This window comes from Psittacula echo, assembly GCF_963264785.1.
Source record: "Psittacula echo genome assembly, chromosome: 15".
NCBI lineage: Eukaryota > Metazoa > Chordata > Aves > Psittaciformes > Psittacidae > Psittacula > Psittacula echo.
The window spans coordinates 1,381,183-1,399,687 of record NC_137751.1 but is presented as its reverse complement, the minus strand read 5'-3'; the positions used below and the strand labels follow the sequence as shown (position 1 = coordinate 1,399,687).

Below are 18,505 nucleotides of genomic sequence, written 5' to 3'. Positions count from 1 at the left end.
ATAACATTACACTAGACACCACTGGTAGACAGAGGATGCTCCCAAGGGAAAATCTAGTGGAGACAGAGTTCAGTGAAAAGGTAGCTGACAGTGAATTTGAAGGCGAGAAGACAGGGGGGAGTGGGGGGAGAGAGTGGGATACAAATGTTCTGGCTCCATCCTGTTCCCTTCTCCTTTTCCCAGCCCGAACCCAGAAATGCAGCTCAAATGAGAGACTGACGATACTGTTTGCTCTCCCTCACAGCTGCTTAGATGGATAGATGCTTTCAATGCTTGCAACTCTATTAACTCATTTCTAAACTACTTAATTCTCATCATAGTTCGGTCATTTTACTGAAGATTAAGCAATGGATGTTTACCCAGAGCTACATTTTTATTTTGCAACCCTAGAAACGTAATTGTAAATGCCATTTTTATTACTCTAGTCTCCATTAAACAAACTTAAGCACAGGAGGATGAGGAAGAAAACAAAGAGAAATCTTGTATTTATGGCCTTACAAGTACTTGTATGTTTAGCTACTCCTCATGCATTCAGGCAATTCTGTCCTTTCCTTAGAAAGAGTGAAACTTAAGATGTACTTTGCTTCTTGAGAGGGCTGTAAGTCCACTTACTCAGTTACTATTTTGACGTTGGTACTGCTATAGGTTAGTCTGTAATGTGTGCAACGTAACCGGAATTTTTCTAAGTAACACAGCTGCTGGTGATTTTAAAACTCACAGCGACCAAAGTTGCCTTAATATATCTTTCCATATCATTAGAAGGAATACAAGGGCAGACATCACATCCCATGTGTTTTCAGAATTTCCTCTCTCTCCATTTGACTTGGACAACTAAGAATAATTAAATCATCAGCTAGAACAGGAAGCCGAGTAAAATAAAGTTAATTTGGCATGTAGTTCACAGCAGATGCATCTGTGTCCACTGCAATTCAAAATAATCTACAGGGCATGAAAAAAACATCTTAGCTGACCAAAATCCTTCCAAAAACCCCAAACGTCTATAAAAAGAGCTGTGGGAGAGGGGGTGGGAGGGGTGGAAGGGAAGGACAACAGAAAGGAAGTTCCAATGGCAGCGTTTCCTCAGACCCTGATTCACTGAAAAGCTAACCTGCTTTTCCTGTTTAAGTGAAAAGTTTGCCATGAGGGAAACAGGCAGAGAAATAGAAATAAAATACATAAAGATATGCACCATAAGACTCATTTAATCCAATCTACTGATGCAACCCAGAAGAGTATTTCAGCTGTGGTATTAGGGGCTGAGTCCTTCCTGTGACTAACTACAACTTCACTCCAGTTACAGGCTCCGAATTTCCTAAATTATTTCTTGCTTAACTGCATGCAGTGTAAGACCGGACAGCTGCAGGATCATTTGGGATGCAGATACCCTTTCTGAAACTTACCTTCTACACCAACAGCTTTGAAGTACGTGAGCCTTTTCTGCTAGCGTTTAGAGAAGTAATCAGCATTGCAGCTGATAAAAGACGGCTCAATAATATCCTATTACTTCTCTGTAAAGGCATTAAAATTATTCAGGGCTAGAAGGTTGATCAGGAAAGCATCTATTCACATTATATATACACGTTGCTGCTGGCAGTGCAAACCATCACTGTTTTGCTAATTCAGTAATTTGTGTGTTTGTTGGACACAAATAATTGCTGGACACAGAAACTGAGTGCATGAGTTAAAATTGCTCAAGTTTTATAAACCAACGCTTACCCACATGCAGGCCTCCAGCCTGACTTTTGAGATGATAGCCCATAAAGAAATGGATCCTTCAGTTGTCTCCTCATCAGGGCAGATAATCTGATCCGGGTAAGGAGGCTCAGGAAAATTAACCGAGTTACATTCATACGCAGCAAGAGTAACTGATGCTATGTGTGGACCCTGAAAAAACACAAGTAATTTCAAATGCAGTTTAGGTCAGTTATAAGAAAAGTTAAAATTAAAACCCCACCTTGATCCCTGATGCACAGAGCCTAAGCTAAAACTCACTTTGGCCATTAATAATGCTACCTATGTAAAATGTTGGGGTTTTTGGGTTAAGGAGCCTTTCAGCTTTTGCCATGCCATTGTATAGAAGTATGAGGCTATCAAGGAGAAATGAGAATCCTTACTTCTTAAACCCAGGAAAATTTTCAAAACCTTAAAATGTTCTCCTTAAGGTATTTATGAGCTACAGCTTTATTACAGCAGGTGTTTTCCCTACTGCTGCTTTTAGAGGATGGAGGCATTTAAATTCTATATTAGACTTTTCTTTAATGACTGGTCCTTTACAACACTTTACAGTGAATTCCTTAACTTTTGGATATTTCTCAAAAACGCAGCTGCTTATTTTGTGCCAGTTTTCTGCATATACGCAAGAACGACCTTTCCGCTGTTTGCTAAAATTGGATTGAAATAGAATTCAAAACTTAAGCATTATTTAAATGCCATATAATTGCATTACTTCTAGTCTCCATCTTACATACAGGAAAATATTATTTCGGAGAGACCTCCAAATAAAACTAGCATACAAATCTATTCAAGAATTGAATTGCTACATATTTAAAAAACCTGAAAGAATTGCTATTATTTTAATACAATAGAAGTGAGAAGCAATTCTAATAGTCTATGGCCTGAACACTAGACTTGTAGCTAAAAAAGAAATCCCTTCGCAAAAGGTCAGGAAAGCATTGTCTGGGGAAGAAGGAAAAGTACTGAAAAGGAACTAAGTAGAAAAGAAGAAAAGTACTGAATTGAACTAAGTCTTTCCATAAAGTTGCAGATGTAAAGAAATCTTAAAGTTTTCTTTACGTGCAGATCAAATTACACAAAGCTTGACTTCTGCTATTAATTACTTCATGGGTTTTAACATCATGTTGGGAAACGTATTGTCAACTATTTTCTTTTACATTTTTTCCCTTAAATGAGTCATATTTATTAGACCAATAAGGGACCCACCCAAATCAAAGCTAAATTTCTTACAGAATAGTGAGCGTGATAAAACCTCAGCACTGCCATTCCCCTGCACAACACTTCCAAAGCTCACTTTGAAATGTAGGAGCCAGAGATGTATGCAGAGGACCCTGCAGGTTTCATTTGCACATTAAAGGGTGAAATTCCACAGCAGGTCTCACACAAAAGGTGAAGCTCCATTGCTTTTTCTAGACTTGCTGGGAAGAAGATTTCAGTTGGGTTCAGTCACATCAACATTTCAGGTCCCACTGTAGAGACCAGAGCACTGGGCTTCTGCAATTACATTGACACTGTGATTTTTCTAGTGGCAGTGAAATAAGAATGTTGGAAAACAACACCCCAAACCAGTTGTATTTTCTGTATGACAGTTGTGACTACTGTTGCCACATGTAAACAACGCAAAACAGAACCATTCTTGTGGCATGCAATCAGTACAAGCCAAGCTGCTCTGATACCAAGCAAATTCTTTTATTTATTCCTTGTTACAGGAGAATAATTCAAAGTGCTTTGGTGTACTTTGGGTTACATGAATACACAGATAGACACAGCCTGCTGAGATGGTGAGGCACAGTCTGTCTTGGCAAAGGTTCATTGAAGTAAGACTGAAAAAGAAGGGATCCAGAAGTTGATACACGAAAGTGATTTTGATATGGAAAGGAGAACAAAGAATGGATGAATGAACCAATGACTAATAAATATAGTATTGACATTTCTATAGGCCTCAGAGGCAATGAACTCCTTTTTGGTGCTTGTAGCAAGATCACCCCTGTCCCCAGCAGCTTCATATCTAAACAAAAACCACATCTCTTTTACTCAATGAGGACAGACACAAAGAGAGTAGAAACTTTCCTAAAATGGTAAAGTACATTCATAGCAAACCTGGGAACCTCTTTCTCCACCGTACGCTGAAATTTGGGGAACTTGATCCCATGCCCAGCTTGCCTGTTCCCAGTCAGACAGATAACTTGGGACAAAACAGGTCTCAAGCCATCTTCCTTAAATGAATGTGTTTTCACCAGTAGAAATTTGCAATAAAACGCTCTTGAATAGCAAATCTGCACGGAGGAAATCCCCGCCGTACTTGACTTGTACCCGACCACTTCCTATGCTCCCCTGAGAGTAAGGGTAAGGTTGTTGCCAAGGCAGTGAGATATGGTGTGTGAATTTCAGTTCCACATGATTTGGAAGACATATCCCAGTACAGTCTAACTACAGCCAGCTGCAATGGGAGCCTTAGTTTCAGTTTTACAATAGCAAGAGACAAATCTAATCACGACTATAGCAGGGCCTCCACCGCCTTGCAAGGTTTCAGTGATGGCATTACCAGCATTTCTTCTCAAACTGCACACAGGGTGGACAAAGACATGATACAATCACAGGACAGCAAGCAATAACAAAATGCCTAACTGGAGACTGCTTGCTCCATGAGCATCTTAGAATCATAGAATGAGAGAATCAAATAGGTTGGAAAAGACCTTTAAGATCATCAAGTCCAACCTTTACCCCAGCACTGCCAAGGCCACCACTAACCCATGGTACTAAGGGCCTCATCTGCACATTTTTTGAACACTTTCAGGGATGGTGACTCCAGCCCTGCCCTGGGCAGCCTGTTCCAATGCCTGAGCACCCTCTGGGGAAGGAACTGTTCCTAATATCCAATCTAAACCTCTCTTGGTGCAGCAGTTTCCCCTCAACAGAGTTGCCATCCTTGAAATGGCCTAATGGTCTCCAAACATTGCCTCCTGTTAATAGAGCTCTCCCAGTACCAACAGATGTCTGCAAAAGGAAGGATTTTATGAGTCGCCAATGGAAAAAAAGGCATTTCACAAAGCAGCTGTAAACGGCCAAGGAGCCACCTGAAGACTACGCCAAGTGGACACAATTCTTCCACTGCAATGTAAACAATTCTATAATGGAAAAAAAGTTGGAGTTATGGAACCCACAGAAGCCACATTTTAACTGGAATAAGAAATAAAGCATAAACGGTTCATTTAGAGTGATGAAGTGTGGAGTAGTGGAACTTGGAGTCAGCCAAAGGAAAGCAGAAGAATCCTGTGTCCTCCTCTGGCAGCGGAGCCCGGCTGTCCTGCTACTCAAATGGACAACATCGTGCAGCTTGGCAGGCTGCATGCAACATCTCTGACATCTGCTTTTGTTCTAGCTCAGCTATGAAAGCTTACACAGAGCAATATACTTTCACAAAGCCGTGGTTACCAAGCACCTCAAAACAATGGTTGGCTAAACAGGACCGGTTGCAATGAGGGTGGGGGAGCGGGAAGAGTGGGAGGGTCACTGCATGTTTCATAATGGAGGTGCCATTTTGCTTGATACTTAGCAATAGTGGTGGTTTAACTCTGCATGGAACAGGGAGCCAACTTCAAATGGGCCTTAGGTGCCACCTTTGGAAAATCCCAGTCAATTTACACTCAGATGTTTTCTCTGTACTCCTTCCTGCACCAGAAGGATTGATTCTCATACAGTTTTTTAATCCTCCTCACAAATAATACCTCCTTCCCCCTCTTCTCCTCCTTCCCCACATAGGGCCACAGTAAATACCCCGAGTGTTTTGCCTCTCTGCAATAGCTGAGTTTATTTTAACACCTTAGGAAAACCTCTCTGATATCCCCTCTTTGACTCTAACTACACCTCTACCTTTGAAAAGGGCATTTGCGAGCCAACTTCAAACCCTGTCATACCAGACAACAAATAATAAACGCGGGTGATTTAGCAGACACGCTGCTTGCCAAACCAGGAAGAGTTGCTGAAATTCAAGGCATGTAAGGTCCTGAACACCAACTGTCTTTCCCTCACCCTCTTCCAGAGATTTTTTTTGCCTCCTTTCTCTTTTAAATTGCAGGAGGCACTAACAAGGGTGAACAGAGAAGAAACTGAGAAACATTCTGCTGACCCCAGTGAGAAACATTTGCTTGCCACTACTGACGACCAGAAGGAGCCTGTGGTTAGGCTGGAATGCCATTTGTTAGATATAGCTGTGCGATTTACAAATCAAACGAGGCAAGATCTGGTCATCAAGATCAACTCAACATAAATCCATTTTTAGCAATAGTAGTTTAGGGGAGTTTGGAAATCCCTATCTAGACAACCCTAATGTCTCACAGAAGGTGACTTCAAACTCTTGAACTCACAGGCCTTCAGAGAAGTTTTAGTTCAATGATTGAAGGCACCCAAGTTAGAATTGACACTGCTAATCCATAGAAATAAGTTACTTTAAATCCTGTATTATGAGATTTTTAGAAAGTGCAATCTTTTAATCTATAAATTATGATTGGAAATTCTTCAGTGCAAGTAGGAAGAGACGGCAGGCACATGTAAAAGAAAAATCAAGAATTTCAACCCCATAGGAACATGCTGATATGTATAATCCTTATAACAGAGAAATTTCTACCTAAGGAAAAATGACTGAATATCCAATTAAAAGTTAATAATATTTTCACATTATTAATCATTCTGTACACCTAGACTGTGAACATAACAAAATCTATAAACAAACTCCATATCAAGCGTTGGGTTTCTCACATGCCCCTTCACAGCACAGCCATCCTGCTGAAGTGATACGAGCACAAGAACAACTCCATCTAATTTTAACCTTTTATTTGGGGGGAAGATATAATGTTAGACTGGCTCTAACTTAGAAACATTTCACAAAGAAAAGTGATACATCTGCCAGCAAGAAAATACTACACTGAACTCACGGCTGAACTTCATGCACTAAAAATCTGCTTCCCTCCATGGATACACTGCTTTTCATACTGAGTTCAAGACTCAACCCTTTCACAGGGGGGAAACGTGTCATGCTATTTGATTAAGATAAATTGAAAAAGTAGAAGCTTGCTTCTCATGGGAAACATTCTGCAAGTGCTGCCCCAGGCTGCGACTCATCTCATACTTACCTACGGAGTCAGTACACCTCTCAAGAAAGTAACACCACATTACAACATCTTTTTTATCCTCAAGAGCAGTGGACAACTACCCACAAAGAAAACTGCTCTGTGATGAAGAGGGGAAAGCTTGATTTGGAGGTGACCATTAAATATGTCAATCTAGTTAGTCCATCTGTCTGTGTTACAAGATTAAAGCGTCTCGTGATTTTATGCAATGTCTGGTATGCAGTGTTGGCTGTACAACGGGGCTCAGAATGAAGAAGGCTCCTGTACCTAGGGCATCCTCAAGTGACACAAACATCCATCAAGTGGTCAGGGCTAGTTTTAGCACATTGTCACAGCATTTCAAGAGACGTATTAATTTTACAATCATGTGCCTGTTAGCGAGTTTCTATTCCCACTTCAGTCAAGCCTTGCCCCACATCACAAAGCTGATGGAAATTCCAAATGATGAGCCAAAAGCTCTGAATATGACTGAACAAAAACCACTGAGGGAGCAGGCACGTGGTACCATTGCATGTACAACAGTGCCACGTTGCTGCTTTGAGGAATAACACAAAAAGCAGATATTTTGTAAGCCTGTACCCACACTACATTCTGTAGGAGCAAATAGACTGGTGTCAGGAAAAGGCAAAACTGGAAGCATTCAACTTTATACTCTGGTGCTGACAGAAGACAAACATAATCTGTCAGCATTCTCTCCTTGCCCTTTCCTAGCTATCCACTCATTATTTCTGAAGAATAAATCACAGCATCTATTCAAATTGACATTAGCAGTGATGATTTGCCTTAATGGCTCTAATTGGAGATTGTCTTGCACAGTTACCATTATTTCCAACCTATTCAAGGAAGCAGTGACATGAAAAGTCTAAAGTTCAGGCTGTGCATTAAAAAAAGAAGAGAGCAGAAACTCCCAGGGAACAAATGAGGAGATAGCACAATGTGACCTCCCAGCAGAGTTATGAGATGCAGAACCAGGGAGAAGGAAGCCAAGAGCAGATAATGAAAACAAGGTGTCAGAATCTAAAAGGTAAAGTCCAACAACCTTCAAAAGGAAGAAGAAGGTGCACTGACCACCTAACTCCTCAGCTCATTCCAAGTTTAAATCACTACGCCTGGCCAAGATGCTCAATACAGCTTAAATATTTTGTGGGGTTCTGACAAGTCAAAGTGAGGTAGCTAAGACCACATAGATGGAGGTGCTTCACATTCGCAGCTTCTTACCACAGCTCCAACTTCAGATAAACCATCCAGACTCTGACGCACGCCGCTTCCAGCAGCACTGGAAGCTGTATATGGAACTCGCAGTCACACCATGTCGGGCTCTGACTCATGAGGTCCAGCAATTCACAGTGGGGCAATACAGGGGGTTATTGCTTCCAGCTGTTCCAGCCCCTCACCCAGAGGTTACCACCTGGGAGCAGGACAGGGCACTGGCAGTGTCTGCTTGGCAGTTGCCAGGCTTGCACCCAGTCAAACTTACACCACCATCAGTTTCAACTCACGTTAACACACCAGACTGGGGGCTCTGGGCTAAGTCCTCAACCTCCCAGCCTGAGCTGCAGCAGCTGAAGGGACTGTTCTTCCACAGCATAATCTAAACCAGAGGCGCTGGGTTTATTCTGCACAGGTATGGGTATCCAACACATAGAACAACAACGGGTGCACACAGAGGGACTAAGACACCAAATGAGTACTTTTCTCCTTGAAAATACCATTTTTAATCTCAGATTTTTTAAATGCCTGCAAACCCCTAGAAGCTTTCAGAAACACCCAGGTTACACAACTAACCTGGCAACAGTTCAGTTCATTGGCCCCTTCATCATTGTATTATTAACATCAATGCTCAAGCAGAACAGAGCCCATGAGCAGGTGTTCCCTTCAAGAGACGGTTAGCAAAAGTGATTATTATTTTTAAGTTCCATGTTGATTCAAGTATTCCAGGATGTTTCAGTTCATTGTAGAAAGCTCAGGACAGCTGGAGGAAGTAGGTTTAAAGGCATGAAGGAAACAAATGAGAGAGGAAGAGTCACAAACAACCCTCGCACAAACAGGATCCACTTCAACTTGTTTTAGAATTGATTTCTGTCTTCTGCACGCACTGTGTGTTCTTCTTTCAACCTCCTTAACAGGCCAATAGCAATCTCTGTGCTCAGATTACTAGAAGTCGACAAAGGGAATCAAAGAACAGCAGGGACTGGAAAGGAACACTTCACTTAGCAAAAATAATTCAGGGCTGGGAAAGGGAGCACTGCTGCACCCTCCCACCTGGCTGGGGCAGCTCTGCTTTGTTTCTCTTTTTCCTTTACACACAGAACCCACAGTGTTCTGGGTTACTCACGCTAATTTTGAACCATCCACGTGGAAAGAGCAAAACCGCTCCTGAAGCTGACAATCACTATGAAAACACTCCTGTATTAAAGCCATGAGTTCATAAATGGAGGGGAAAAAACAAGATAATAAGTTCTGTAGATTTCCAAGTTATTCTGCGTATTTCATGAAAGTGGAGTAAGCTCCATTGTGTAAGCTCTTCTTTTTAGAAGCACTTGGGTAATTTAAGCAGGAGTCTCCTTACAAGCTCAGCTCCTGGAATCAGATTATAAAGAGAATTCAGGTTCATTTAAAAGTTGGCAGTAGTCCTGTCAGGAAAAGGGGGTTTTGATTTGTGGCTTGGGTTTTTTTCGTTTGTTTTTTTAAATTATGGTTTTTATTTTTAATTACTTTGAGATCCTTTTGTTTAAAGCTGATGAGCTCATTATTGCACAAGGTGTCTGGATTTTAAACCTTCAGATTCTAACCTAACCCAGTTCAGACAGGGCCAAAATACAACACATTTCAGCTGCAAACCACCCCACAAAAGTGGTGAGGGCCAGAATGTGCCAAAGCCAAACCCTGGAACCAATTCAGGAACAAAAGCAAGACACCGAACCCTCAAGCCCAAATAGACTCAAACTGGCTTCCTAAAGCCAGCTCTGTAAATAAGGACACTGTACTTCCAATTCACTTCTCTTTAAAGGCAGTCTTCTGTTCTTTCTCATAGCCTGAAATTACTGCTGTGCTCTCTTGCAGGCTGCTACAGAACACCCCACAGTAAGAATTGACAAACACACATAGAACAGTTCTGAAGAAATCCAAACTCTCATGTGACATTCCCCCCCCTCCCAGGCATTCCTATTGCACCTCACGTTTCCTGTTTGTGCTAGTCCACAACCCAGCCATCAGCAAAAGCCTTTTCAGCAGTTGCTCCACTTGGCTCTGTCAGCAAGCAAGCAGACATCCATATTTAAGACACAAAAACACAAACAGCCAAAGCTCACTCCGCACTTTTGACCTGTGAGGAATTCGCTTCCATTCATCCCCCTCCAATACAGATGTTAACAGACCAGGCACAGAAGGGGCGTTTATCAGCCGCTTCCTGCGCAAGGCTTTGTGATGAGCATTCATCAATTCTAAGCCCATTTTGTTTGCCCCAGCCTCATCTTTTGCAATCCATTTGCCAGAGCTGAACTGAAACCAAATCACGAGACAGAGCATTGTATGAAGATGGCAACGGCAGCGGATCCCAACCCGGCACTCCACCTAGTGTTCCTCAGTCCAGTGCCCTCCAGCAGCTCGTTCATTTCACTTCCTGGCAGCAAACTGACCTCTCCGAGACATACAGACACACAAAATTCCTGATGAGTTACCCTCAGTCATCTTCTTTTGGTAACTGAGTGACTCGTGCCATTTATTCTTTAATACACCACCAACAGAAAACATCTCCGGACTAAGAAGAAAAAGCTGTGTGCTGATAACCCAGTGTTTAGAGTCATTAATCATAACAGCTTTATTTCCTACAGACCTAGATCATGATTACTATTTTTAAAACGCTGTTTTTAAAGAATTGTGAAAAACCTTTCATGGACTTGGGGAAAATAAGCCAGGAGCCTTGTTTTCAAAGTGTCAGAATAAACAGGATTCTTGGGAGAGGGGCCTGCTTCCCTCTTTCTGCACTGAAGATCTGCTCTGTGCCAGCCCTTAGCTCAGTGCCGATTTGCAGCATGAGAACCGTTTCCCAAAAAGACATGTAAAATTTTACATTTAGTGCTGACTACAACTAAGGGAGAACATTAAACTAGGAACCACTACAGCAAATTTCAGACCCTTTTGTAACACGGAGTTCTCGAATCACAGGCACAGCAATAAAAAGCCTATTATCAAGCTAACAAAATTGACCTTTCCCTCCTACAGGGCTGTTCTGGTGACCAGCAAAATCCAAATCAGATGTGAACCAGTATTAACCAGGGGCAGTAACATCCCTCCGCACTGGGACTGCTTTTAAAGCTACTTCAAGCAAACTGTTTCCAAGCACTCTCCTTCTCAGCTAACCCCAGGACCTCTTCTGGCACTTGGAATTCACGCTGCTCCAAAGAGCGGCTGGTGAGAGCTGCTCAGAAGAATTCAGACAAATGACAGTTTTCAACATTGGAAAAACAGCTAAGGAAGCCAGGGAAAGCAAACATCCAGAGTCATTCATATACTGCACCTATTGCATAACTACCTCTGTGATTTGCCCAGCCAACAGGCTGTGCCTGTGAACAGTTTGATGTGGAAACAGTCGCAGTAACTGGAGGGCTCTATTTAGGAGAGATGCACCTGTGTCGCAGCTGCAGCATTGAGGCTCACTGTCTGAACAGGTGCCCACATGCCATCAATTCCTACCCCTTGGCCCTTCATGGCAAAGACAATGCTGCAAGCCTCAGCAAGAGCTCGGCAGCACATGGGTGGGCCCGAGAGCATTGTTCTCCAAGCATGTAATTGCATTCCCAACAATCTCACTGTACATACACATTTAAAATGAACAATTAATTAAAAGCAATTTTGAAAACACTTACTGAGCCTGCTCTCCATTGCCAGCAAATCCAGGCACTAAAGCAGAAGAGGATCTGCTGGTTTGTAACTTTTCATTTCTTTGAATCAAGAGAAGAATAAGTTTTACCATAACGAAGAAATGTGGTTAAAGTATAGGGAACATGAAAAGGAGATACAGAGTAATGTAAGAGTTAACGTAGCAAGTTACCAGGTTAACCTGTTGGATTTTAAGTTGAGAGACAACTGCTGCACAACTAACAAAGCAAAATAGTTTAAAAGTCCTCTTTTTGAAAGCTGGAGTGCCTAATTGCATTGTTTCCAGATGGGTTAAATCCAGAATACTATTCTGAAATAATTTATCACTAAAAGATGCATCAACAGCTTTAAGTTAATACTCTGTGTTCCCTTTCAGACAAGGCATAGGCTCAAACTGAGGAGCTATGAAGCAGTGTATTACTACATTGATAGCTTATTACATAGACATATTGCTGATATGGCTGCATTGACAAGGACATTATCAGTCCAGATACTTATAACGGCAACACCCGACAAGACAGCTCTGTTTTTACTGCCCCAGTGCCATCTAGTGGCTACAAAGCCACATAAATTCCCTCAAGTTACGAACTGTGGGGTGTTCAGACAAGCCTTCAGCGCACAGCAAGCGTTGACTGTACTTAATTCCATCACTTATCACTAAACCTTGCACAGGAGAAAAGAGGAAAACGAATCCCTGCTTCTCTTCATACACTCAGTGCCTTCATGGAGTTCCCTGAGAGTAACAGAAACATGCTTATCTGCCTTACCAATTTAAAACTAACAACTATTTCTCCTGTAGTGTTACACATTATACACTGATTGTACAGTTTTATTACATTGTATTCTAGAACCACTTTCTAATGATCCAGTGCCATCTACTTTGCCTGGGGTTTATGCCTCCTAACAAAGATTTGTAAAACCTTCCCTCCTATGTTCCAAATACATACCTTTACTCACAATATTAAACTAAATTTCATTTCCTAGGTGATACACCTCCCTGCAGTCTTTGGAAGGCTGTTCACCTCCTATAAACCCACCATAAGCTATATTGATAAGCCAACAGAGAAGCTGTATTTTGTATATACGCTATTTTAACGTGAACTCAGGTCAAGGCTTTAATATATCCACTAGATTTGCATATCCCACAGGAAAAATTAAATGATGTGTTATGAAATTTGATTTCTATTAAAGTAATTTAGAACTATTTGAACACCTGGATTGTTGAATACAGTGTAAAAGAAAGGTCAACTAATTCCACCTTCTTTTAGAAAAAAGGTGGTGCCGCCTTAAGAAGACTTCTTTATGTGAGAAAAATCATCTTGGAGTGGCCTAGGGTATAAAATAAAAGCACTCTTGCTGCCCTCTCTCTGTCCTGCATGTTCACTGCCACCATGGGCTGGCAGAGGACCCAAAGTGAGTCCAGTTTGACAACCTCACCTCACGCATCACTCGATGACGGTTTGCCTCTGCAGTGAGGCAGAGCACCTGGTTTCAGGAGTGATGATTTTGACTGATTCTCCCTCTGTGCAGCGCATGTGTCTTACCGTTCCCAAGCTATCAACAGCATCATCTCCAAGCCAGAAAAATCCATGTATTGTCAATTCACTGCTGTCTAATCACCATCCAGTGTTACATAAAAACGTTTAGACACTGTATTCATTAGCTTTACTGAATGTTCATTTCCAATCATTTAGACTGACAGCAATATTTTTGCCTAGAAGGCTATGCATGCATAAACTTGTTTCTGTTTAGCAATAGTTTCCTTTCTCTTGTACTTTCTGTCTCCACAGTCTTTAGGAAAGAAGCTACACTAAGAGCAAGGCTATGACTTGCTAATGCAAATGCAGCCCATGCAGATGCCATTTGGTCTAACAGGCACTGCCCTGCTGTGTGGAAAAGCACAAGTTTCTTGTTTCTTGCAGTGTTTTCTGTGTTATTGTTAATGATTAAAGCAGTTCTGAAAGTAAACATCTTTAATTGTTCAAAATACAAGATGACATTTGTTGCATAAACTGGTTTTAATTATTTTGTGGCCATGAATCCTTTTCTTAAATCCAGGACAGTGGTTTCATAAACAAGGAATTAATCCAATGGCCAAAAGCAAAACACACCCAAACATTTCCCCGTCTCTCCTAGCTAAGTTGAGAAAAACAACATCATACAACATTCCAGAACAGGTATTATTTTATCTTTGTAGCCATTTTTCTTGCTATTATTTTCAAAGCAAAATCAATACTTTAGCATAGCTGCCTATTTCAGCTGTTTCAGCTAGAAATGACCATTTAAAGCCACCAAAAAAAGAGTATGCTGTAAAATTTTAAATGGAAACACTGGAGCTGCACACACGCCAGAAAATGTATCATTTAATTAGAGGATAGAGCTTGCAGATTCTGACTCATTGTTTCAAATGAGGATTAACAACAGTTCAACAAACATCTCATATACAAACTATATAACTTATATAAAGTATACAGCACAGAATATTAATAGCATTTGCTAGAGCCCAGGAACATTACAGCAAGTATTTCCTTTCCTTCAGAAGTACTTAACATTAAGGACTCATGGAATATGCTTTTTCACATATTTTAAAATATGCAACAATAAGCTGATTCAGAAAGAACATGGTACAGAAATATCCTTACCAAATAGAGCAGAAAGGTGTGGAGACCTGTTCCAAGTCCAACAGAGGACAGAATGCCCAGTCCTACCCAGTAGGCACACCAGAAGAACTTCTTCTCCATGTATCGCACATACTGAAAAAGAGAAGTCACAGAGAGAAAGAAAAACCAAGAATGGTGATATCTCCTAGGGGAGAAAGCTAAAGCTACAGAGTTATCTAGATTACAATTGAAACAGAATCCCAGATACTTCTATTTGCAATTTATTACAATTACAGCACAGACATGTAGAGAAAAGAGAGCACTTCAAAAGGAAAAGCTCACGCGCCTTAGAATCAGCAAGTTTCCAAGAAGATAAATGAAAAGTTCAGGCATATGAGATGTGAGCAAGGAGCAGCAAGCCCCAGTGTCTACTAGAGCCCAAGCAGTGAGCACACAGCTCAGGGAATTGCCTGAGCAGATTAAATAAAGAATTAACTGGATTCTTAGAATTAACTGCACTCTCAATCTGTTGAATGCTTTATCGAATTAACAGCACTTTCAGTCTGTTGAATGCTTTATCTTGGACCAGTGAGTAACCAGGTTTGTTACTTTTAAGAAAAGATTAAAATGTTGGTTGTGTGTTGCACACATAAATGAGGGATTATGGGGAAGTTACAGCAAATTCTGGACATAAAAAGTCCAGTTGGGTACACTGGAGAAACAGGAGACAGTACCCCCTCCCACTGCCACGAGAGCAATGTGAAAGGGATGAGCCAGGTCATCAACTTCTCTGCGTCAGAACCCCAAGAAGAAGTGCCATGTTATACCATCTAGGTTTGTTCCCAGCAGGCTCAAGGAAGCCTTGAGCATCACTGCTCAGCCATGCTTTGGTGCAGTGGAGGTCCAGCAGCCAGTCCAGGGCCCATGCGCCCCAATATTAGTTTGCAAGAGCCATCTAGTGGCAAATATTAAACGTGTCACACTCCAGCCTTCACGCTGACAAAGCCACCAACCAGGGCAGTTTTTAATGAACTGCCTGATGGTATTTGTGCATCAGGAATGGGCCACCAATTTACCATCTACCAACTTGCTCTGCGTGCAAGTGCTTAGATCTCAAGCATGGGACTGAGCGAGCAAGAACGTGATGAGCTGAAGCAACTCATTTCATTGCACTGCAAGACCCATCCTGGGAAGCCAGGATTCATGTTCCAGCCCCAAGCGTCCCTCAGGCAGTAGCACACCAGAGCAGTTTGTATGTAAGCAAGTTCTCTGAAACTGGGAACCTGCTGATTTCAGAGTCAGAGTGGGAAGATGATTCAGCTGCACAAGGAAGCTGCAGGGTTTAAAGCAGCTGTGTGCCCTCAGGGAAAACTCAAAGAGAAAAGGGGAGAGGAAAGGTGCAGACAACACTATCACTTCATGCTTTAGCAATGGCTTACACTTCAAATGATGTAAAAGCATCAGTCTTCATGTACACCAAAGCACAAAAAATGGTTTTAAACAACCATATGAAAACAACGGGGGTATGAGAAGCATCACAGAAACAGATTTGAACCATGAAACTATTTTATATCTAGAACTATGCCTATCCTAGCTGGTCAAGAGACCCTGCCAAAGAAGCAGATGAAACGTTTATTTGCAACCAAGAAGTTCTATTATGACTCAATTTAACACTGTGTCTCAAGAGCTCACACCACTGTTAAAAGCTTGTTAACAGCAGATGTGAAGGGGTGCTGCGGCATCAGAGGTGTGCTTATTCGGGAACAGATGAGAAGTGGAACACCTACAGATGTAACAGAATAGATCAAACGATACAGCTCATCATTCCCCATCTCTAAAACACAACTCATCCACACACAACAGAGAGGAGTCATGACATGAGAAACAAATATCCTTAGTGAGTAGGAGTTCAAAAGATACATCACTATTTCATGGAGACCCCATTCAATTAACAGGACACCTACTTTAGCACAGGGACAGAAAGTATTAGCCACTAAGGAAGGTAACTGAAAATCCTCGTACCTGTTGATGTGTTCCTTCAATGTAATATGTAGCTGTGAGCACTGCGAGCATCAGTAAAAAAGCCACCAAGATACTTCGCCGATGCCACAATCTTAAAGAACAAATGGCAATTAGGGGGTTTTCATAATTTAGCACACATTTCAAAGTAACTGAAGTTATCTCACAGTCGGTCTGGGTGGATGCGGTCAGCAGGGACAATAACAGCTGACAAGTTTGCTTAAAAATAAAAGCATAGCTGACCCAAGAAAATATCTCTGGACCCTTTATTCCTTATGGAAAAATCTCTGCTTTGCTGTCAAGTGAGATCAAAGTTTGTGGGGTTTTTTTGGGGGCGGAGGGGGAGGAGAGAGGTTGGTTTGTTTGGGTTTTTTTTTTTTAATAAAAGCAAAGTAACCATCTGAAAACAAACACAACCTGAAAACAAACAATCCAGCTTCTGCAGCCAAGAGAGTCCCAAAGACAGAGCCACCAACAACATCCATAATTAAGCAAAGTGCAAGGCAGGCATTGCACTGGCCCTGTGCAAGGGATGAGCAGTGGGTGGAACACAAGTGCCAATTTCACACTGTGTACTGGTGGGTAGAACCAAACTGACAGCAAGAAGAACAGATCTTTACACTATTTTGGTTCCCCTGATGTATTGAAATTAATCTCTTATACATTTTAGCCAATTATGAAGCATTAGGAAGCTACTACAGTAAGGGAAGAAAAGTGTTTTCCTATGTAAGCTGACACCCAAATACCTTTGCGCCTGTTTAGTTTTACATACACATTCTGCTTGATGCGTATGTGGCCACACAGCAAATTAGCAAATGCATTTATTATTTTCTGAGAAACACTATCATACTGTCATTTAATGATATAAAATAGCAAGCACTAGACCACTTACAAATCTCAGACATGAAATAGCAAACTCTGAAAGTAATTGATCTATTTAGACAGACAGAAAAAGATAGAAGTGAGACATGTAATGCAAGGAAAGAGTCACAATGTTTGCTGTGAAGCAGGATGAAAAAAATCAACCTGATTTTCCTTTCATTTTAAAATAATTTGTGCTGCTTATATTAGTATGACAATTGGATTTAAGTGATTGTCATCATTTAAATCACAATTTACTTACAGTGAAACACTGTCAATCTGAGGTCTCAACTTAATAGCTTATAATAGTCAATATTATTTTCTGCAAAGATACTGTCATGCTAATGCCAGACAATGTAAATGTGCTGCACAACAGAGGGTGCGAGTGCTATCTGTAATGGAATTTGATGTCTAGGAAGCCAGCTAATAGCTTAAAACAAGACCCCAAATGTTATCTCTGCTGGGTTTAAATAAATGCTTGGGGGTTGTCAGAAACGGCTAACACAAGACCCAATAAAACACTTTTTTAGAACAACTCCTGATGATAGTTGAGGGAATGCACACAGCAAAACAAGCAGGTTTGGGGGTCAGGTTGGGCAGGGTGTAAAAGAGTATTAAAGACTGCACTACATAAACCTGGTATTTTTCATACAAATAATTTCAGAAGATCAAAATGGAAAATGGAAGTTTCTCTCCATGGATCTTATGCATCAGCATCTCAGCCGTAGGCCAGAAGGGCCAATGAGCATAGCCCATTACCACCAATCTCAGCTCATGCTGCAAAGGAGTGCTCCAACAGCTAGAATCACTCATAGTGATCCTATCTTCCAACTGGGAAAATGACTGTAAACTCAATCCCAAACACAAGAGATTCCAGTTACCAACACAAGCACTAGGATGGTTGCTACTCTTGGCTTTTGTTTGCCTTTTGACACTCTAAACCCTCTCAATCCTTGTGGGTTAACAAACAGCTATGCATTTCGGCACTAGCAGGGGATGTTAGGACTGCTACTCACGCGTTTCCTGACTGAAACGAAAGCTTTTTATCCAGTGTGTAAATAATGCTTAAGGAAAGTGTGTTAATACATCATTTCTTGCTGTGAAAGGGACAACAGAACTTAGAAGCAAAGTCCTCTCTGCAGCATCATAAACAGCACTGCAAATTCCACATAATCCTGAACCTTGCCCTAGCTGAGCTATTTGAAGATCATTCATCAACACTAGGACATACATTAATAGATCAGTACTTAACACTGCAGTCATAAGTACAATATCTCTTGC

At 41.3% G+C, this 18,505-nt stretch overlaps 1 protein-coding gene across 5 annotated transcripts in view; it reads right to left on the bottom strand.

Annotated features, from left to right (window-relative positions):
- The window catches only part of VMP1 (vacuole membrane protein 1), a gene marked incomplete at its 5' end in the record, with an annotated part of 66,938 nt that overhangs the window by 36,849 nt on the left and 11,584 nt on the right, over positions 1–18,505 (bottom strand). For 3 of the 5 annotated variants that reach the window (XM_080629765.1, XM_080629766.1, XM_080629767.1), the window contains 3 exons: positions 1,717–1,884; positions 14,387–14,497; positions 16,367–16,457. In XM_080629765.1, coding sequence (XP_080485891.1) covers positions 1,717–1,884; positions 14,387–14,497; positions 16,367–16,457 — 370 coding nt within the window. Of the gene's footprint in view, positions 1–1,716; positions 1,885–14,386; positions 14,498–16,366; positions 16,458–18,505 lie in introns of those variants that run through there. The other 2 variants (XM_080629768.1, XM_080629769.1) reach the window with 2 other exon arrangements.